Source organism: Carcharhinus amblyrhynchos, chromosome 3 (assembly GCF_965287045.1).
Source record: "Carcharhinus amblyrhynchos chromosome 3, sCarAmb.v2.hapA, whole genome shotgun sequence".
Taxonomy (NCBI): Eukaryota; Metazoa; Chordata; class Chondrichthyes; order Carcharhiniformes; family Carcharhinidae; genus Carcharhinus; species Carcharhinus amblyrhynchos.
The window spans coordinates 138457698-138480927 of NC_137326.1; the positions used below are offsets into that span (position 1 = coordinate 138457698).

Genomic DNA, 23230 nt, shown 5'->3' on the forward strand with positions numbered 1-23230 from the left:
CTGACCAATGAAACCAAGCATGCTGATTGCCATCATCACCAAACTGTCCGCCTGTGATTTCACTTTCAAGGAACTATAAATCTGTATCCCTAGATCTCTTTGTTCTGTATCTCTCCCCAACGCCCTACCATTAACTGAGTAAGTCCTGCCCCAGTTCAATCCACCAAAATGCATCATCTTGCATTTATCCAAATTAAACTCCATCTGCCATTCGTCAGCAAGATCCCGTTGCAATCCGAGATAACCTTCTTCACTCTCCACCATGCCATGGATCTTGGTGTCATCTGCAAAGTTACTAACCATGCCTCTTTATTCTCATCCAAATCATTCATATAAATGAAAAATAACAGTGGACCCAACACCGATCCCTGAGGCACGCCGCTGGTCAGAGGCCTCCAGTTTGAAAAACAGCCCTCTACAATCATCCTCTGGCTTCTGTCATCAAGACAATTTTGTATCCATTTTGGTAACTCATCCTGAACCCTGTGAGATTTAATCTTATGCAACAACCTACTATGCGGTTACCTTGTCGAAGACTTTGTCAAAATCCGTGTAGACAACATCAACTGCACTGCCCTCAATGACGAGGCAGAGTGCAGGAATGGAATAAAAAATCTGGTGAACTAGTACAGCGGCCACAATAATCTATCTCTCAATTTCAACTAAGCAAAGGAGATTGTCATCGATTTTAGGCAGCATAGTGAGAACATGCCCCTGTCTACATCAACGAGGACGAAGTAGAAGTGGTCGAGACATTCAAGTTTTTAGGTGTCCAGATCACCAACAACCTGTCCTGGTCCACCCCACGCAGACACCGCAGTTAAGAAAGCCCACCAATGCCTTTACTTTCGCAAAAGACGAAGAAAATTTGGCATATCAGCTACAACTCTCACCAAACTTTACAGATGCACCATAGAAAGTATTATTTCTGGTTATATCACAGCTTGGTATGGCTCCTGCTCTGCCCAAGATCGCAAGAAACTACAAAATGCCATAAATGTAGCCCAGTCCAGCACGCAAATCTGTTCCCATCTATTGACTCTGTCTACACTTCCCGCTGACTTGGAAAAGTAGGCAGCATAATTAAGGACCCCATTCACCCCGGAAATTCTCTCTTCCACCTTCTTCCGTCGGGGAAAAGCTACAAAAGTCTGAGGTCACGTGCCAACTGACTCAAGAACGGTTTCTTCGCTGCTGCTGTCAGACTTTTGAATGAACCTACCGTGCATTAAGTTGATCTTCATATCTTAGCTATGACTGTAACATTAAATTCTGCATTCTCTCCTTTCCTTCTCTGTGAACGGTATACTTTGTTTGTATAGCGCATAAAGAACAATACTTTTAATTGGATACTAATACTTGTGATAATGGAGATCTCATTGAGACATATAAGATGATGAATGGGATGGATAGGATAGAGGTGGAGAGACTCTTCCCGCTCAGAAAGGACAGTAGGACTAGGGGGCACAGCCTCAAGATAAAGGGGGGCGGTTTAGAACGGAGTTGAGGAGGAACTTCTTCACTTAAAGGGTGGTGAATCTCTGGAATTCTCTGCCCGTTGAAGTGGTGGAGGCTGCCTCGCTAAATATTTTTAAGACGCGGGTTGATAGGTTTTTGATAAGCGAGGGGATTAAGGGTTATGGGGAGAGGGCGGGAATGTGGAACTGAGACACGACACATCAGCCATGATCTTATTGAATGGCGAGGCAGGCTCGAAGGGCCAGATGGCCTACTCCTGCTCCTATTTTCTTATGTTCTTAAAGCAACATGCTCCGGTTTGCATTGTAAGCAGCGATCTATAAATAGGAACAATAAAGAATAAAATAGTTGTTGCAGATTATTTCTGGCATGTGAGTTAAATTAAGTCTGACAAGATATAACACTTCTAAGAAGCGGTTCAAATTGTTTCCAACCAGATAACCATCCTTATTAAAAGCCAAGCGCTGAAAATGCGCCACAGAGCACCAGCAAACGCATTCTTCAGAAGGGAATTGTATCCTTTTCCCAATAATTTCTGTCAGAGAAACCTCTTTAACAATAACAGCCAATTGAGTGCAAAAGCACAAGGACTGACCTATGCTCTCAAAAGCTGGAAAAATGTAACACATTACAGATATATGCAGGACAGAAGCGTGCTTGAAGCAATTGGGTGTCACGCATGTGGGATAGAACCATAGAAAATTACTGCTCAGAAACAGGCCTTTTGGCCCTTCTTGTCTGTGCCGAACCATTTTTTGCCTACTCCCACTGATCTGCACTTGAACCATATCCCTCCACACCCCTCTCATGGGTGATGAACTTCAGGCATTTCTTCCCATACATTTGTGTTGTACAGCAACCTAATTTGTTCATTTGAAACCTTTTTACGCTTTTATAGTTGCATTTATTAATAGTAATCAAAATACAGCCTTAAGCCTGGTCAGCAGACACTCAAAATCTTACATTTGCTCTTCTAGTTTCTGCAAAAAGAACATTTCATAACGTAATTCACCGATGAAAGTATCTTCAATTGGAGCAATCTTATCAGAAAACATTGCCAGGAATATTAAAATTCAAAACTTGTGTGTTAAGTGTAAAACTGCATTAGTCATTCAACATGTCCAATTCTTTATCATCGTTCAGACTTCTGCATTTACAAAACTCGTATAATTAGCTAAGGTTGCATATTTTTAGCCATCAGGTGCTTTTTGGTGTTCTCTTCTGATTTTAACAAGATAATGTAACATTTTGGAGCAAAGATACAAATCAGCAATCCATAGCTTGATGCTAAAATTGCAAATATTTCCACCACAACCGCATATTTCCCCGGATTGCTCACATAGGTTGGAATAAAAGTTATCCAAACAGCAAAAAAGATGAGCATGCTAAAGGTAATGAATTTAGCTTCATTGAACTTGTCCGGTAAAGCTCGGGCCAGGAAAGCTAAAATCAAACACGTGCAAGCTAACAGCCCGATGTAACCTATAACACTCCAGAAAGATACTGTGGAACCCACGTCACACTTAAGGATAATCTTTGCACTCTGATACTCCATGTTTTTAACTGGGACTGGGGGAGATGTCACCAACCAGATCACACATATTATGATTTGAATCAATGTGCAAAGAAAGACAATTGATCGTTGTTGTTTGGGTCCAAACCATTTCATCACATTACTGGATGGTAGGGTTGCTTTAAATGCCATCAGCACCACCAGGGTTTTACTGAGAATACAGGAAATACACAGAACAAAACTAATCCCAAACACAGTGTGACGCACCATACATGACCATGGTGATGGCTGTCCAATGAATGCAATGGAGCAGAGAAAGCAGAGTATTAATGAGATTAACAGGAGGAAACTCAATTCAGAATTGTTGGCCCTTACAATGGGAGTGTTTATGAAATAAAAGAAAACTACTGCAACAGCTCCTGTGATACAAGCTCCAAACAGTGAAACTGTCACCAATGTTATTCCCATACTGTCGTGAAACGAGAGAAACTCAATCTCTTTCGGAATGCATTGATTTCTTGGAACGTTGGACCAGTAATCTGTTGGGCAGTTGATACATTCGATAGAATCTGTGGACAGAAATGTACAAATAATAGTTCAAATGCACTTTTTGGAATTAATAAAAACTGCTCTGATGGCAAATCCAGCCCATGCCTTGGTACACGCAATTCCCACTTGCACTTTTCCTGCTGGAATATTAAGGATGTTCTCATTCTTGCCTACCTGTCTGGTTACTGATCTCTCCATCAGCGCACGGTAAACAGTCAAAGCAGCAAATGGGCTGTCCCTTACGAACAGCTCTTCTTGTTCCTGGAACACAACTATCACTACACACTGAGACAGGGGCCTGTGGAGACAGAGACAATATTTTATCCTCAAATCCTAACTATTTACAAAGCGTGCAAATTGGAACTAGGAAGCCTTAGTAAGTATTAACGTCATGCGCAAATATAACTGTTAGTGTTATCAATAAGTGTACCTTTGCTACCTGAGAATATGTGGTCTCTTCTTACTACCGCTGTAACTTGGTTATAATTCAAAAATCGAAATGTAATGAAAACAGAAATTGCCTTTGCAACTACATTCATTGCTCATGGGGAACACGGCGCTACAATGGTAATGTCAACTCGTCTACTAATCTAAAGGCCGAGGCTAATGCTCTGGGGCTCTGGGGAACCAGCACTTTATACAGATTCAATATAATCTCACTGTTTTTAAACTTCATTCTTCTAGCAATGAAGGAGAAAATTCCATTTTCCTTCTTAATTACCTGCTGCACCTGAAAACCAGCTCCTTGCGATTTTTGCACCAGGACACCCAGCTCCTTCTTCACAGCAGCATGTTGCATTATTTTATCATTTAAATAATAGTCGATTTTGCTGTTATTGCTACCAAAGTGGATGTCCTCACATTTACCAACATTGTACTCCATCTGCCAGACACTCGCCTACGCATTTAGACTATCCATATCCCTTTGCAGACTTTCAGCGTCCTCTGCACACTTTGCTCTGCCACCCATCTTAGTGTCATCTGTGAATTTTGACAAACTGCACTTGGTCCCCAACTCCAACATTGCGGTCCCAGCTGTGATTCCCTGAGGCACACCACTAGTCACTGATCGCCAACCAGAAAAACACCCATTTACCCACAATCTTTGCTTTCTGTTAGTTAACCAATCCTCTATCCTTGCTAATACATTACACGTAACACCGTGCACCTTTATCTTATGCAGCAGGCTTTGGTGCGGCACCTTGTCAATCCAGGTACACCACATCCACATGTTACCCATTGTTCACTGCGCATATAATGTTCTCAAGAAATTCCACCAAATTAGTCAAACATGACCTGCCCTTCATGATACAGGTTATCTTGTTTCATTTGACAATTCACCTGCACGTTCCTCATTGATTGCTCGAAAAGTCTTAATGTTTCTCGTTAGTATTTCAATAAATTCCACTCATCTCGGGTCTCTCTTTTTTGTGATGCACTTGAATTTAAATGTTGGTGTTTGCTTTGTCCATGCTATTCATTATTATGTTACCTTCACCTGGCGCTCTTCCTTTTGAAGAACATAATAAATTATAAATTGATATACAGGGGATAACTATGTGCAAATATCGTATTGTTGGAATAGTTTCCACTTGGACCTTGACTGATCAAAGCTTATAAGAAAGATTTTGAATTTGTTCTTGGCGTGTGCATTAACTGACAAGCCATCCTTTGTTGGTCAGTACCCTGAGAATAGTATATAAATGATGTATAAGAGGGGACCCAGCACACATCACTCTGGACACTGTCTTCCAGTAACTAAAGCAGCCATCTGTCATTAGCCTTTGTCTCCTACAACTAAGCCAATTTTGAATACAGTTTATCAAATTATCATGCATCTCATGTATATTTGCCTTCTTTGTGTCTCCCACGTGGAACTTTGTCAAAGGTTTAGCCGTGTATAAGATTATGAGGCGACTGGACAGGGTGGGTAAGGAGCAGCTGGTCCTTTAGTTCAACGTTCAGTCACGAGGTGACACAAGCTCAAGGTGAGGGTCAAGAGGTTTAGGGGGAATGTGAGAAAATCCTTTCTTTCCTAGAAGGTGGTGACGTTCTGGAATGCGCTGCCAGTGAGGGTGGAGGAGGTGAGCTGCCCCAAGTCCTTTAAAAAGTACCTGGATGAGCAATTGGCACATCATCGCAGTCGTTGGGTCAAAATCCTGGAATCTCTCCTTAACGGCATTGTGGGTCAACCCTCTGAACATGGGCAGCAGCGATTCAAGAAGGGAGCTCACCACCACCTTCCCTTCTCAAGAACGACGAGGGTTGGGCAATAAATGCTGGCCGGCCAGGGACGCCCATGTCCCACAAATGAACAAAAAAAAAATTCATATGGGTCAGGTAGTGGCAGATGGGATTAGGTAGGTCGGTCGGTCAGATGTTTCTCATGTGTGAGTGCAGACACCTTCGGCCAAAGGGCCTCTTCTGCACAATGTGATCCTGTGATTTCACTTAGTCTCCTCACCCCTCAGATTTTGAATTTCTCTAACAAGTCTCTAACGAAGGCAATCCCAACCACTCCAATCTACTCTCGTAGCTAAAATTCTTTATCACTGGAGTCATTGTCGTCAATCTCTTCTCCATTCTCTCCAATGTCTTCATATCCGTCCTCAAGTATGGCGTCAAGAACGGGTCGCGATCTCCAGCTGACGGCTAACTAGTGCCTTGTACAAGTTCAACATGACCTTCTTACTTGTGTACTCAGTGCCCCTATGAATAAAGCCTACGGTACCACCTCTGCTCTATCGAGGTGTCCTCCACTTCAATGACTCATGTACTTATACACCGAGGCCAATCTGTTCCTGCTCCTCCTTTCGAGAATTTCCCTTTAGTTTAAGATGTCTCTCCATATTCCTCCTGCTAAAATGCATCAAATCACATTTCTCTTCATGAACTTCTTCTATCATCTGTCAGCCCAATGTACAAACATGATTCTGTCCTTCCAAAGATCAAAAATCTCCTCATCACTGTTGACGACTTTTCCAATTTTCGTAGAATCTGAAAAACTTACAAACGTACCCTGGACACCACAATCCATGTCATGAATATATATTAGGAAGACAAGTGATCTTAACCTTGACCCCAAACATTCAAAATCATTCTCGAAAATGTGACTGAACAGAATCGCTCGGGTCGCTACCGCAGGAGTCTGGTTCAATCTCATCTACAATAATGCTCAAATAAATTCGACTGTGGAGCAGCTGCAAAGAGTGAACTTTCGTTTGCTCATGGGATATGGGCGTAGTTGGCTGGGCCAGCACTTATTGCACATCTCTGAGGACACTTTGTCAACCACATTGCTGTGGCTTTGAAGTCACATATAAGCTAGACCAGGTAATGAAGGCAGATTTCCTTCCCTAAAGGCCATTAGTGAAACTGATGGGCTTTTACAACAATCGAAATTGTTTCATAGTCCTCGGTAAATTCTTACTTCCAGAAATTTTTGAGCAAGTTCAAATACCACCATTTGCCTTGGTGGGATTCGAACCCAGGTTATCAGATCATTATCCTAGGTTTCTGGATTACTGGTCCAGTAACAATACTGCCATGTCACTTTCTCCTCAAGGCATCAGAGGCATGGCATCGTTTCTAGTCTTTGGTGGATTAAAAATGTACTTACTTTCTTTTCTAGCCCTCTTTTGTGCCAAACGATTCTCCTTTCATCCAACGCGAGTTCTTCTCCTTCCGGTAACGCTGTATCATAATAACCAACTTTAACAAAATCAACCGACCAATCACGGCGCTTCTGCCAGTTGACCAGGTCATAGGACGCGATGGGATCTCCGTATTCATCGAAAGTTACTTCCTCCCCGAACTGGTTTGTGAAACGTACCTCCCGCAGATACTGTAAAAGCTTTAGAAAAGGGAAAGCAATTATTATCTTCTGTAACTCTGACAATGTTTCGCATTGTCTGCAGAGAAATTAAGGCAGCATGACATAAATTCCCAGTCATTCGATTTTGGGACATGTCTCCTCTGCGCTCTTGGGATGTCTCTGGCGAAACAAGAATTGTGTTAGCTTGACAGAATGAATAGAAGTTGTGGTTATGGTTAGAGTTAGGCAATTTCTCACCTGCCAGGATAGGTGGTTTGACTTTTGACCACATGTTTTATTGAAAAATGGGCCTTTCCCATTTTCGCACGACTGTAAGTTATGAAGTGCGTGCGCTGCAGCGTACACCGCTTTGTACACATTGTAGGAAATTCTTAACTGCGATACATCAGTAAATGGAGTCTCAATTGTCTCCAAGTTCTCTAAACCTGTACATGGCTTGTAAAAGGAAGCTGTTATGTTTTCTCCCAGAGTCTGATTTGAGATTTTACAGCCAAAGATTTCCCGCCAGAGTTCTTCTACAAATGGGTTGTCTACAGCTGTGGAAGGATGGAATTTGATTAGAAACTCTCTCAGTCCTGCAATTTCCGCTCTCCTGATTCCAAACCCGATTGTTCCCGTTAAAATGTCCCGAGTTTCCGCTGTCCACATTTGGAATGATGTGACCCAGGCTTCACTCGCTATCAATTGGATGTCGGTAATGTTCTGCATTCGGAGTTCGCTTACCAAAGACATGGCGTCGCTCTCTCCGCAGAATATTATTATCACCTTCGCCGAGGAATGTTTAATGGTATTCACAACCTGCCGCATCCTTTCTCTGGTGCGACCGGGTGAGAGGAATTCGATGTAGGCGATGCAAATGTCAAACTTCGCAGCTTCTTCAATTAAAGACCTCATCCCGAATCGGCCATAATCATTATCTTCAGCCACAGCTCCGATCCAAGTCCAGCGGAAGTGGTGTATAATCCGCACTAAAGCTCTCACCTGAACGGTATCGCTGGGAATTGTCCTGAAAAAAGTCGGGAACTCACGCTTATCACTGAGGCATGTACATGAAGCGAAGTAGCTGATCTGTTTGGGGTTGGAGGGTAGGCGAAGACAGAGAGAATTAATGAAGTGTGACATTTAGAATCACGGGTTACACATGAAACATACAACATTGAATTATTCAATTCCCGTCCGCAGCGCCCCCACCAGGCGGCAGACAACGCCCCCTCCCATCCTTCGACCCCCGCCCCCCGCCCCCCCGCCGACCCCACCCCTCCCCACTCATTATCCTGTAAATATTTTCTTTTCATCTATTTATCCAATAAATCTGTTTCAAAGTTGCTGCTAACTCTGATTCCACCGGTAGCTCTTTCCGGATAACTCAAACACAACATTTTTATTCATTCTTGGGTTGTGAGCATCGCTGAGTGGGCTAACATTTATTTCCCGACCTCGGTTGCCCCCCACCGCCTCCCCCCTCTCCCCACGCCATTTCAAAGGGCATTTCAGAATCAAACGCATTGTTGTGGATATGGAATCGAACATAGAACAGGCCAGGTGAGGACTGCAGATTTCCTTCCCTAAAGAATATTTGTGAACCAGATGGGGTTTTCTGACAATGGTTTAATTTTCATCATTAAACTTTTAATTCCAGAACTTTTTATTGATTTCTATCTCCATCATTTGTAAAGGTGGGATTTGAACCTGGGTCCCCAGAGCATTAACATGGGTCTCTGAATTACTACCACTAAGTCACTACCTCCCTATCCGCCACAACCTTCCATTCTCTTCACCTATCATCTGGTTCACTTGCAAATTCCTCTTCAATCTGTGTACCCTAATTATAGAGATTTCTTGCCTCTCCAGTTAAATGTAATTAAATGTAAAGGCTAAAATGTTTAAAAGAATCAGCAGGTCTTAGAACATAAGAACTAGGAGCAGGATTGGGCCATCTGGTCTCTCGAGCCTGCTCCACTATTCAATAAGATCATGGCTGATCTTTTGGTGGATTCAGCTCCACTTACCCGCCCGCTCACCATAACCCTTAATTCCTTTACTATTCAAAAATGTATCTATCCTTGCCTTAAAAACATTCAATGAGGTAGCCTCAACTGCTTCACGGACAGGGAATTCCACAGATTCACAATACTTTGTGTAAAGAAGTTTCTCCTCAACTCAGTCCTAAATCTGCTCCCCCTTATTTTGAGGCCATGCCCCCTAGTTCTAGTTTCACCCGCCAGTGGAAACAACTTCCCTGTTTCTATCTTATCTATTCCCTTCATAATCTTATATGTTTCTATAAGATCTCCCCTCATTCTTCTGAATTCCAATGAGTATAGCCCCAGTCTACTCAGTCTCTCCTCATAAGCCAACCCTCTCAACGCCGGGATCAATCTAGTGAATCTCTTCTGCACCTTCTCCAGTGCCAATACATCTTTTCTCAAGTAAGAGACCAAAACTGTACACAGTCCTCCAGGTGTGGCCTCACCAGCATCTTATACAGCTGCAACATAACCTCGCTGTTTTTAAACTCCATCCTTTTAGCAATGAAGGGCAGAATTCCATTTGCCTTCTTAATTACCTGTACACCAACGCCTTGAGATTCCTGCACACGGACACCCAGGTCCCTCTGAACAGCAGCATACTGGAATTTTTTTTTACCATTTAAATAATAGGTCTTGCAGCAACCGTAGAGAGACAAACGGAGTTAACGTTTTAGGGGAACTGGTGAAGGCACATCTAGAATATTGTGAGTAGTTGTGATCCCCGGATGTCAGGAAAGGCATAATTTCATTGGAGACAGTTCAGAGAAGGTTCACTAAGATGTTCACAGGTATGAAGGAATTGCCTTATGGGGAAAGGTTAAACAAGTTCGGACTCCACTCAGTGTAATTTAGAAGAATGAGAGGTGATCTCATTGAAATATTACGATTTCTGAAGAGGGCTTGTCAGATTAAAAATTGAGATGAAGTTTCTCCTCGTGGGAGAGGCTTAGACCAAGGGGCATAGCCTCAGAATAAAGGGATGCCAAGTTCAGACTGAGACGAGTAGGAATTTCTGGAACTCCTTGCCACAGACAACTGAGGAGACAGAGTCCTTGTGTATTTTTAAGGTTGAGATAAATAGGTTATTGATCAATGAGGGAATAGGGGGAAAGAACAGGAAAGTGAACGTGAGGAATGTTAGCTCAGTAATGAATTAGGAGAAGGTTCTAGGTCCGAATAGTACACTTCTGTTTCTATTTCTTAAGTTCTAACTCTTCACCTCTTTTCTCCCTCCACAGATGCTGCCAGGTCTTTTGCGTATTTCCAGCATTTTCTGTTTTTATTTCGGATTTCTAGCATTTACAGTATTTTATTTATGTCAGTGTAATTACGGCCGTGTGCTTTTGCCACGTCCGTTGAATGCATTCACACATCTTACCATACCAATGGCGAAAGGAGCGACTACTCGCGATACTGCGATAGATTGCGATGATCCGCCATCTCCAACAATCATGGATACTGATGGAACGCCAGCACACGCGTCATTGGAAGTGATTCTGTCTTTCCCATTTAGTAATTTGAAAGCTCCTTTAAGCCCTTCAGATGGTGTGTCACAGCTGTCGAAAATCTTGTAGCCCAGGGTGATGTTAGGAAGCAAATCTGGGTTCCCATTTATTTCTTCAATGGCAAACACCATAGTTAGCGCCCACCGCAGTCCACTTTGGCTAAACCTGCCACACATTTATAGAGTTATACTTATTTCAAGACAATAAAATTTCGGCTGTATCATTGTTCATTACAATGCTGAGAAAAACTTGAAAGAATTTATGTTTTGACGGGCAGATTACATGCTGCAGATGTTTAAAGTGGGCGGGGGGGGGGGGTACATGGAACAAGGTGGGTAGATAGCAGCACCAGAAACAGAAAATGCTGGGAAAACTCGACAATCCTCGCACGGTACAGCGCGGCACAATGAGCTGTATCTATTTCAAGTCATAGAGGTTTACAGCTCTACTTGTCCATGCCGCCCTTTTTTAACCACTAAGCTAGTTCCAATTATCCACTTTTGGTCCATATCCCTCTATACCCAGCTTATCCAAGTAACTGCTTGTTGCGGTAGATTCTAGCATCTGCAGTATTCTGTCTTTTTCCGCTAATCTCCAGACCTGTTTTCGATCTTCGCACATTCCATCGCGAGATCTAACACAAAATGAAGTTTGTCGGCTCAACAGATCCGCTGCAATCCCAATAATCCCACTCCGCATGGAAATGCCTCCTGTTCAACTCAATATCCAAATCACTTCCAAGAATTACAATTAAATCCGTTTCTCCCATCCTTTCAGGCAATGAATTCCAGATCAGAAAAACACACGATGAAAACAACTCTCACCTGCTCTCTGCTTATTCTGCCAGTTGGGTTAAGCTGTGCATTCTGCTCACTGATCGACCCGCATTCTTATAAGATTACAGCAACTGCACTAAACTGCCCTCTACCTCATCCCAAGTAAACATTTAATGCTAAAAAAAACTCTGTGCGGTGCTGGTCACCTTATCATAGAAAGGGTATTGTTAAACTAGGAAGAGTGCAGAAAAGATTTACAAGGACGCAACCGGGACTTGATGTTTTGAGTTATAAGGAGAGGCTGGATAGACTGGGACTTTTTCTCTGGGAGGCCTAAGAAGCTCAGGGTTGATCTTATAGAGGTCTATAAAATAATGAGGAGCATAGATCAGCCTGATAGACCAATTTTTTTCTCAAAGGCAAAGGTGTCTAAAACGAGAGGACGTTGGTTTAAAGTGAGAGAAGAGAGATACGAAAGGGTCCAGAGGGGCACTTTTTTTCACACAGAAGGTGCGAGACTGTCTGAATAAGCTGCCAGAGGTTGTAGTAGAGACGGGTACAATTTTGCCTTTTAAAAAGCATTTAGACAGTTACATGGGTATGATGGGTATAGAGGGATATGGGCAATTAGGATTAGCTTAGTGGTTAAAAAAGGGATGGCATGGACAGGTTGGGCCGAAGGACCTGAGTCCATGCTGTAAACCTCTATGACTCGAAATAGATACAGCTCATTGCACCTCTCTGGACCCTGCAAGGATCCTTTATCTCCTCTACAAAAGATACATCCATTGGTTCTGAATACGAACCATATTCGATTCACAATATTAACCCCGCTTCCTCCTCCACGGATGCTGCCAGTCCCAACCAGCATTCCCAGCACTTTATGTTTTCTTTTTAAATAACTGTAAACAACTTTACCGCATCAAATACCCTGATAATATTAAACACCTCTACACCTTAGCATTCCCTGCCCTGAGGAAAACTGTCCAAGTTTCTCTGGCCTCAGCGAATTACCCAACATATCAGAGCTCGATAACTAAATGACTCAAAGGAGACGGGAGAAGAAAAGCCACGAATTTAAAAACCTGGAAGGATAACAACTACCCAAAAAAGACTCAGTGAACTCAACATTAAACTATGCTTAGGCGAGATTCCATTCCAGACCGGAGTATTGTCAAACAGAATGACCAAATATAACTCTCACTCACTCCACACAGCGCACAGGTTGAGGTTTCGATTGGAACGAGTTATAATCCGGAGCTGCTCTTAAATGGATTGCGAATAAACCACCCAGAATGACGTCTCCATCCCGAAACATTCCAGGGTTGAACCTTTCCCGAAGTTGGCATGTCAGATCAAGGCCGGATCCTACAATCTGGATCGGCATCAGTAATAAAACGCTCCAAATGGAATAAAATGGCATCAGGAAAACTGAAAGAGATTCTCAGGAGTTACTGGGAAGGGTGTTTCGGATCGGAGTGACAGCACTCTGCTGTAAGCAACACTCTACACGGGGAATATTTAACCGCATACACCAGTCCCAAGTGTTTTCCAACACAAATCTTACTGACGCTCATTCTCTATCATATAGGGGAGGCTCATGTCATATTTTCCAGCGCTCGGGGCTATTGTGTCCCTGATATTTTAGTTAGATGAAATGAGTACACTGAAGACCAGTTACCATATTTGGAAGATAGTCTGTTCTATGTTCAGTACATGCTCAGCACCGGCAAGGTGTGGGACTGCTATTATAGGTTATAGGGTTATGAGGAGAAAGCAGGAAAGTGGAACTGATCCACTTCAGATCAGCCATCATCTTATTGAATGGCCGGGCAGGCTCGAAGGGCTAGATGGCCTACTCCTGCTCCTATTTCTTATGTTCTTATGTTCTATTGTCAGTGCATCTATTGAGAAAGTGTTTGGTGTCGATCTGCGGGGAAGTAGCCTCATATTCAACACTTCAAACCATTGCGCTGAAAGAGACATTTAGTAGCAGGGTGAAGATTCAATTAAAGGTTAACATTCTATAATTTGATGAGAATTTGAAGTTCCGGGAGTTGCGCAGAGGTGAAACTAAATCAGCATTGGCTCATCCATTAAAAAATATTCATCCACATTGTTTTCCTGGTGTGAAATGAACTGCCTCACATTTTGAATGTGATAACAGATGTCAAAGAACCGCACTGAGAGGGCCCTGCTCTCATTGCTTAGTATTTCTGCAGGTTATAACACGCAGTAAAAAGATCATTATCTTTATTTTTCTTTCCAAACAGCTGCTGTCAAACTTAATAGATATTTCCAGCATTTTCTAAACGTTACAAATTCATAAGATCTCTTTGCTTTTTCTGGATAAATGTAGGTCAGGGCAAACGATGTGACCGCATTGGAGATATTTTCACTGCTGTCGGAAACAATGAATCACAATGTAACAGCGAAACGGTATCCAGCTCGACAACATGTAAATACTGCCCATCAAAGCGCACTCTGGGTTGGAAAACATGTGTTAGAACCCAACTGAAACAACTTCAGGTGCCTTCAAACCAGGAAGCATGGTGAACTTGTTCTACCTGCGTCCCCAAAGGCTGCAGAAGCTACTGGTACCAGTTACCATAAACCTAAACCAAACATGATTCACTCCGAGTCTTCTCCTGTACTTTCATGGAATTTCGGCGTCGCTGACAAGGCCAACATTTGCTGCACTTATCTATGTGTCCATAAAATTGTGCTGTTGAGTCGCCTTCTTGCACCGTTTAGGCCCATGTAGTGTAGGTGTTCCTGGGTGATGTTGAGCTTCTTCCGTGTCCGTGGAATTGCATCATGAGGCCAGTGGACAGCATTCCATTAAGGGGATATACGATATAATAGTATTGTCATTGGCCTAGCAATCCAGAGGCCCAAGGTCACCCTGAGTGGCTGGGTTCGATCCTGCCATGACCCTAATGAAATTCAACAAATATCGAATGATGACCATGAAAACTACTGCCGGTTGCCATGAAAAACCAAGTACTTCATTAATGTCCTTCAGCGAAGGAAATCTGCCACCCTTGCCCGGTCTGACCTACACGTGTCTCGAGATCCACAGAAATGTGGTTGACTTTTGAACGCCCTCAGTTCGAGGTCAATTAACAATGAGTAATAAATGTTGGCCCAGCCAGCGACTTCCCAAATCCTCTGAAAGTTTTTTTTTAAATCATGTCCCTGACTTGTGCTTTCTAGTTTGTGAACAGAGTTTTGTCAGTCAGGAGGTGAGTTACTTGCTGTGATTTTCCCGAAAAAATTCAAATGGCCCAATGGGAGGGAAAGCAGAAGGTTTTCCACCCCGTTTTTGGATAACCTTAGTGAAATGAATTTACGGCAATCTGTGCAGCAAGAAGGCCGTCAGCCGATTCATACCAATCCCACCCTCCAGGCCAGTGTCCGACTGCCGAGGGGGCCACTGTGCCTACACTAATCTCCCAGTGCATAGGGATATGGGTTGACATGCTCCTCCCCACTCTTGATCGCTGATCCCGACTCCCTCCACCGCGCACATTGCCAGCCCCGCCGTCCGCCTCCCCCCAAACCCCCAGCGCGCCCCCCCCCCCCCCCCCGCCCTTCACCCGCCAAGCATCACCAATCTTCCATGCCGAGTTCCCTCTTCCCTTCCACCTGCCTTGTCTGGTTCTGCACCCGATTGGATCTGTCCCGTGCTTCTCTTCCCTCTTGGCACTGCCCAGTGCCCAGTGGGCATTTCCACTGGCAGTGCCAGCGGTGCCCAGTGAGCAGTACCAGGATGCCAGGCTGGCAATCAACCTAATCAAACCCTGAAAGCTCTAGGGGAAAACATTAAAATAACAAAACGGCATTAGCCCAGATTAAAGCAAACACTCCAACCATCATGATGTAGATGTAGGAAATGTTGTCCCAATTAAGAAACATTTTTATTGATTTAACTTATTAAAGTTGGCTTTAGCTTCAAAACGAGATTGAAAATGACATAATTGAAATGAGTTGCATCAATTGGAGCACAGCCAAAGTAATGGTACCAAAACCGGATGGTACTTAATGCTTGTATGTGAACTATAGAAAAGTTAATGCAGTTACAATGTCAGATTAATACCATATTCCTCAGTTGGAAGACTGCATTGCGAGGGTGGGACAAACAACTTTTATTTCCAAATTTGACTTACTCGAAGGAGGTAGGCAGGTACCTTTATTCGAAAGAATGAAGGAGATTACAGCTTTTCTATCATCAAATGGTTTGTACCCGTTCAAATTCATGGCATTTGGAACAAGAAATGTCTCAGCCACCTTTCCAATAAACAAGTGAGGTAATTTCCAGATTGTCGAGTTGTGTAGACAATCTGCTGATTTTTAGTCATACTTGGAAGTAACAATTGGAGCACACAATGGCATTGTTCAATCGACTTCAGGAGGCGGGTTTGGTGGTAATCTTGGTTAAGAGTTAGTTTGCAAAAATCCAAGTCACGTTACTCAGCCATACAATTGGACATGGACAGATGGCCCGACGTGATCTGGAAACAAAGGTTATTGGGGAGTTCCCAACTGGGGAGACGAGAAGGGTATATTGAAATCCCTGGACATGAGTGGTTTTTACAGAAAATGTGTGCTGAATTTTAGCAGTGCGAATGTTCCACTGACTGACCTGCGAAATAAATGCAGCAAATTTCAGTGGATGGCTGAGTGTCCTCAGAAATCTGATAGCCTGAAAACTTGTGTGAATGACTCCCCAAATAGTCACCACACCAAATTATGGCAAAACCATTCAAGATGACTATTGATGGAAGTGCTGTGGGTATTGGTGCTGTATCATTATGAGAAGACAACGAGAAGATAGAAAGCCTATTGGTTTTTTTTTAAGTTAAAGCATCAACAGGAGACATATGCAAGCATTGTGAAAGAGACATTGAGTTTGGTGCTGGTGTTGCACCATTTTAACATTTATGTTTCCAGTAATTCATCTGAGGTGGTTTTGTCCACTGAGCACAATCCTTTGATGTTTTCAGAAAACTTTAAGAATAAAAATGCAGCACTATTTAGATGGTGTTCATTATTATAGCCATTTAATTTGAAAATTATACATGTTGCATGGAGAATGAATATGATGGCTGATGTGTTTTCACAAATTTGATGAAAGAAGGAATGTTCGATGGTAGAAGAAAAGGATAAAAATGGAGTATAATACTGTTATGTTTGCATGTTTCAATTTTATAAAAATGCATATATAAATATATAGTAGTGTACCGGTAGTATAAAACTAAAAGGTTTTAAAAATAAAGCAATTTTGGCATATTGATGGTTCACTTTTTCTTAAGAGAAAGATGTGATGACACTGTGCCTTTAATAAATGTATGGTAATCATATTTCTGTGCTAAATGTCCAGTCCCTTCCATTTCACTGGAGATATTTTGGCTGGATCCAGCAGTACTGTATTGTTTCTGCAGCAGTATAATTGATCTTGATGGCTGCGATTTCAATTTTAATCTGAACAAGTGCAGAGTTCTGCTGTGTGATGTTTTTTCCTGGGGTATTTCAGAGTGAGCGTTGATTAAGTTGATTGACAAGCAAGGCCCTATGACTAGATGTGCTTGGGCTTTCACAGAGAACTCAATGCAGTTCTGCTTTGGGTCTTTTTACAGAGTGCTTCTTGATCAGTTTGAAGCGGAGACTGGAAACTGCCAGGCATTTTTCTTTTTCTCTGAGATTCTATCGGAGATGGCTGAGCTCTGCCTGCAAGTTGCTGCATGAATTTTAGAAGACAGATGTATGCCCAGATTACTTTCCAGAAGTGTCAAAAGCCTGAATATCTAATACCTACATAAGCATCTCTGTGCTAGCTCGTTCCAAAGAAGGAATTTATCTCTATGGGAGATGCTGTTCTTTTGGAACAATCGAGATAGTAAGCTGTTAGGAATTATACTTTGGATAAAAGAAGTACTTCTTCAAGATAGGCATAGAAAACAATGAAGGCGGAGGGGGGAGGGGAGAGAGGGAGACAGAGGAATTATATTTTTCATGTTAAAGTGTTTAATACTTCATAGTTTAGTAAGTCATTTTGTTATTTTCTAAGTTTGTTTTTAGAAAGCATTTGTCTGATAAAAGCTTTGTAGTGGGTCACTTGAATCATACCTGGAGCGAGACACATTATATTCGCTCTAATGCCAAAATCAGGAGTAAAGGTTGGGACTCAGCTAACTCCATAATATACCTTGGAATTTCTGACCTGGTTTCTAAAACATGTCTCATCCTCCAGGGCATCTCTACTTTGCATGGTGATGCCATTGACTGCGCAGCAAACCACCACTTTTTCAGACGCATATGAGGGGGACAGGATGATGCAACTCAAGATCTGTCCAGGTACAGGAATCCAATCCTTAGGCAACTGACCTTCAGCGCGAGAGTGGCTCTGGTGCTTTCGTATCTCTCATTGCATCTGCTCCCTGTGTCAGCTCTGAGGACACACAAACCCCATCAGCCATATTTTCTGTGATAACCTTTATTATCCCTTAGCCATCCCTCCACCATATCCAGGCCCATGCACTGATGTGGAATGTAAGTCCCTAAGGATGTAGGAATCATGACTGCTGCCCGGGTACCTGGCACGCACCTGTGTAACCCATTGAGTATGGCCAAGCACCAGCCTCACGTTGATTGAACACAAGTAATTTCTGTTAATAAAGGTGCAAGGTGGTCTCGCAGAGGTCTTAATGAGCAGTCAATGGCTTCTTGCATCCTAGTGAAACCCGCAATTGCTGCAAATTCCCGGGCTCTGTCCGTTAGAGACAGCAGTGGGAATTTATGTGTGGAACCGAAAGAGATTGGAGAGGCATTGAACCAATATTTCTCTTCGGTGTTCTCGCAGGGGGACATAAATGTAGCTGTGGAGAACTCTGGGTTACAGGGTTGTAAACTGGACAGTATTGCAGTTGATAGGGAGGATGTGCTATTTATTCTTGAGGGTTTGAAAATAGATAAGTCCCCTGGGCCGGACGGGATTTACCCTAGGATTATCTGGGAGGCAAGGGAGGAGATTGCAGAGCCTCTGGCTCTGATCTTCAGGTCGTCGTTGGTCACCGGTATAGTGCCAGAAGATTGGAGGTTAGCGAATGTTGTCCCATTGTTTAAGAAGGGGAACAGAGACTTCCCTGGGAATTATAGACCGGTGAGTCTTACTTCTGTTGTGGGCAAGGTTTTAGAAAAAATTATTAGAGATAGGATTTATAGTTATTTGGAGAGTAATGAAATGATTAGAGATAGTCAGCGTGGTTTTGTGGAGGGTAGATCGTGCCTTACTAACTTTATTGAGTTTTTTGAGAAAGTGACCAAAGGGGTGGATAGGGGTAAGGCAGTTGACGTGGTATATATGGACTTTAGTAAAGCGTTTGATAAGATTCACCATGGAAGCCTGCAGAAATTGCAGATGTATGGGATTGAGGGTGATTTAGGAAATTGGATTCGGAATTGGCTGGTGGATAGGAGACAGAGGGTGGTGGTTGATGGTAAGTATTCGTCATGGAGTTCAGTTACGAGTGGTGTGCCTCAGGGATCTGTTTTGGGGCCACTGCTGTTTGTAATTTTTATAAATGATCTGGATGAGGGTATAGCTGGGTGGATTAGTAAATTTGCTGATGACACCAAAGTCGGAGGTGTAGTAGATAGTGAGGAAGGGTGTCTTAGTCTACAGGGAGACTTGGACAAGTTGCAGTGCTGGGCCGAGAGGTGGAGGATGGAGTTTAATGCGGAAAAATGTGAGGTAATTCACTTTGGCAGGAATAATGGATGTGTAGGGTATAGGGCTAACGGTAGGGCTCTGAATAGTGTGGATGAACAGAGGGATCTAGGTGTATGTGTACATAGATCCCTGAAAGTTGGGAATCAAGTAGATAGGGTTGTTAGGAAGGCATATGGTGTCTTGGCGTTTATTGGTAGGGGGATTGAATTTAGGAGCCACAGCATCATGTTGCAACTGTACAAAACTCTGGTGCGTCCGCATTTGGAGTATTGTGTGCAGTTCTGATCCCCACATTATAGGAAGGATGTGGAGGCTTTGGAGAGGGTGCAGAGGAGGTTTACCAGGATGTTGCCTGGTATGGAGGGGAGGTCCTATGAGGAGAGACTGAGGGATTTGAGGTTGTTTTCATTAGAAAGAAGGCGGCTGCGAGGGGACCTTATTGAAACATATAAGATGATTAGAGGTTTGGATAGGGTGGACAGTGATAGCCTTTTTCCTCGGATGGAGAAAGCTAGCACGAGGGGGCATAGCTTTAAATTAAGGGGTGGTAGTTATAGGACGGATGTCAGGGGTAGGTTCTTTACCCAGAGGGTGGTGACAGATTGGAATGCCCTGCCTGCTGCAGTTGTAAATGCGCCTAGTTTGGGGGCGTTTAAGAGATCTGTGGATAGGTTTATGGATGGAAAGGGATTGGTTTAGGTTAGAGGGTCATTTTTTTTTAACTGGTCGGCGCAACATCGTGGGCCGAAGGGCCTGTTCTGCGCTGTAATGTTCTATGTTCTATGTTTGATTTTGGTTATTCTGCATGACTGAGATGTAATAGTTTGCAACCCATTGGAACATTGCACCTGTGAATACCTTGATGGATCAGTGTGCAGCAGGCTGTACTATTACACTGAGCTCTCCACAGGTTGTCTAGAATGAGCCAGCTGTGAAGAAGTCACCTTCATTGCGACAAGCATCATCCGATGGCAGTTTAATGGGATACCCTGCCAGCAACTGTTTCTTGATTTTCAGAAGGCGTTTGATAAGGTGCCACACAAGAGGTTATTACAGAAGGTCAGGGGGCATGCATTTGGGGGTAGGGTGTTAGCGTGGATAGGGGATTGGCTGTCAAATAGGAGGCAGAGAGTGGGGGTCAATGGGTGCTATTCGGATTGGTGGTTGGTGACTAGTGGAGTGCCCCAGGGGTCGGTGCTGGGGCCTCAGCTATTTACCATTTATGTAGATGATCTGGAGGAGGGAACCGAGTGTATGGTGTCGAAATTTGCTGATGACACCAAGATTGGTGGAACGGCAAATTGTGCGGAGGGCGTGGAAAGTCTGCAGAAGGATCTAGATAGGTTGGGCGAATGGGCCAGGAACTGGCAAATGGAATTTAATGTTGGCAAGTGTGAAGTTGTCCACTTCGGTAGGAAAAATGGTAGGAAGGACCATTACTTACATGGCGAAAAACTGCAGCATGCGACGGTGCAGAGGGACCTCGGGGTCCTTGTGCATGAGTCGCAAAAACCCAGCCTGCAGGTGGTCAGGAAGGCAAATGGGATGCTGGCCTTCATAGCGAGGGGGATTGAATATAAAAGTAGGGAGGTCTTGCTGCAACTGTACAGGGCACTGGTGAGGCCGCAGCTGGAGTACTGTGTGCAGTTTTGGTCGCCACACTTATGCAAGGATATTTTGGCCTTGGAGGGAGTGCAGAGGAGGTTTACTAGGCTGATTCCGGAGTTGAGGGGGTTGAACTATGAGGAGAGGCTGAATAAACTAGGCTTGTACTCGTTAGAGTTTAGAAGAATGAGGGGAGATCTCATTGAGACGTATAAGATGATGAATGGGATGGATAGGATAGAGGTGGAGAGGCTCTTCCCGCTCAGAAAGGACAGTAGGACTAGAGGGCACAGCCTCAAGATAAAGGGGGGCGGTTTAGAACGGAGTTGAGGGGGAACTTCTTCACTCAAAGGGTGGTGAATCTCTGGAATTCTCTGCCCGTTGAAGTGGTGGAGGCTGCCTCGCTAAATATTTTTAAGACGCGGGTTGATGGGTTTTTGATAAGAGAGGGGATTAAGGGTTATGGGGAGAGGGTGGGAAGGTGGAACTGAGACATGACAGATCAGCCATGATCTTATTGAATGGCGGGGCAGGCTCGAAGGGCTAAATGGCCTACTCCTGCTCCTATTTCTTATGTTCTTAAAATCTCGTATCATCGTGCCACAATCGCTATTGAACCCTGAAGTCTTCTGCACCGAGTCTCAATCAATTGCAGGTAACCAAATCGCTCTCCGTACACCCATGGCGTAACAGAGCTTCGTGTGCACCCCCTCCCCGCCCCCCACCCCCGCCTCCCCTCTTCCCCCTGGGGGTTTCTGGGTTCCTCTTGATCCTCGGGTTCTTGCGCTATTCTGTCCCATTCCTGAGGAACAAGAGCATTGTGAAGCGCCCCGGACTCCCTCCTTTTCTCACCCTTCTCTTCCTCCTCCTCCTTCTCTTTCTAATTTTATTCAACTCTGGACGTTGTGTCTACAATTGATACTGCAATGAGTCTCAGACATTTTTCACCCCTCAGCCTTTGAAATGGGCAAGAGAGTAGTCCGTCAAAAGAGTTTTCTGAATCAGAGGAGAATTCTCCTCATGAATTATATCCAAAAGATGCTTTGTCCCGTCAGTAGAGGTTGAACTGCTACAGCTTCAAAGCACACCCAAAGTAGCCGAATCCCCCAGCTGAATCTTTCCCTGAAGAAGAATAATTGCCTTCAGACTGCATTACCGGAGTCAGACTAATTTGATTTGATTTGATTTATTATCATCACATATATTAGCCTACAGTGAAAAGTATTATTTCTTGCACGCTAAACAGACAAAGCATACCGTTCATAGAAAAGGAAAGGAGAGAGTGTTACAGCCATTGCTAAGGGGAGTAGAGAAAGGTCAACTGAATGCGGCACTGTGCCCCAGTCCAACGGTATGTCCATATCACAAATTAATGTGAGGTAGGTCCATTCAAAAATCTGATGACAGCAGGAAAATAACTATTCTTGAGTCGATTGTTAGGTGTCCTCAGACTTTTGTGTCTTTTTTCCCGATTGAATCATGTAGAAGAGAGAAAGTCCGGGTGGGTGGGGTCCTTAAGTATATTACAACCTGTTCATTAAGTAGATTAGCAAGAGAAATCTGCATTTAAATAATGCGTTTTATAATCTGAGGATACCCCAAAGCTCTCCATCGCTAATAAATTATTTTGGAAGTGCAATTAGGGTTACAATGTAGAGAAATACAGCATCTAAATTTGTGCAAAGCAAGATCCCATAAACTGAAATCAGATAAACGACATGCTAATGGTGTTTAGTGACGAGATTAATCTTCGCCAGGGCATCATGCTTTTCCCTGAATGATTTTAAGGGAGAATTTATATTCATTTGAGAGGGCAAAGGGGGTCTCAGTTTAGAGGGGGTTTCGTTAGCTGCTGGCAATCCGGCATTAACTTCCATTCAAGTTGATGCGCTTAAGGCTTTGTAATGTGGTTTGTACACGTAGCGTTTAAATCAGAGGTACCGAAAAGAGACCCAAAACTAACATCTATAGTCGAGCAAAGGTGATTTTATTTTGATGAAATATGCAGTTAACGGTCAACATTATACCTTCTTCCAGCGAATGTATCGGTGCCTGGGAAGAATGTTCCAGGAAAGGAAGGGCATTTTTTATTTGAAGTGAATTGGGTATAAATGAACACAACACGCTGAAAATTCAACATTCATTGCAGTAGAGTTTGCAACAGTGGTAATAGCAGGAAGTGTGACAGTGCTTTAAAATGTATTAA

The 23230-nt window shown here is 43.4% G+C and overlaps 1 protein-coding gene across 1 annotated transcript; it reads right to left on the reverse strand.

Moving 5' to 3' along the window:
- Positions 1-2653: 2653 nt before the first annotated feature.
- On the reverse strand, positions 2654-13005 carry LOC145341292 (extracellular calcium-sensing receptor-like). Its single transcript, XM_080186213.1, has 6 exons — positions 12896-13005; positions 10785-11076; positions 7614-8444; positions 7161-7394; positions 3716-3839; positions 2654-3561 (listed from the first exon to the last, which is right to left on the reverse strand). Exons 1-6 carry the CDS (start codon positions 13003-13005, stop codon positions 2654-2656), a joined length of 2499 nt encoding a protein of 832 aa, XP_080042339.1.
- Between the last annotated feature and the right edge of the window lie 10225 nt (positions 13006-23230).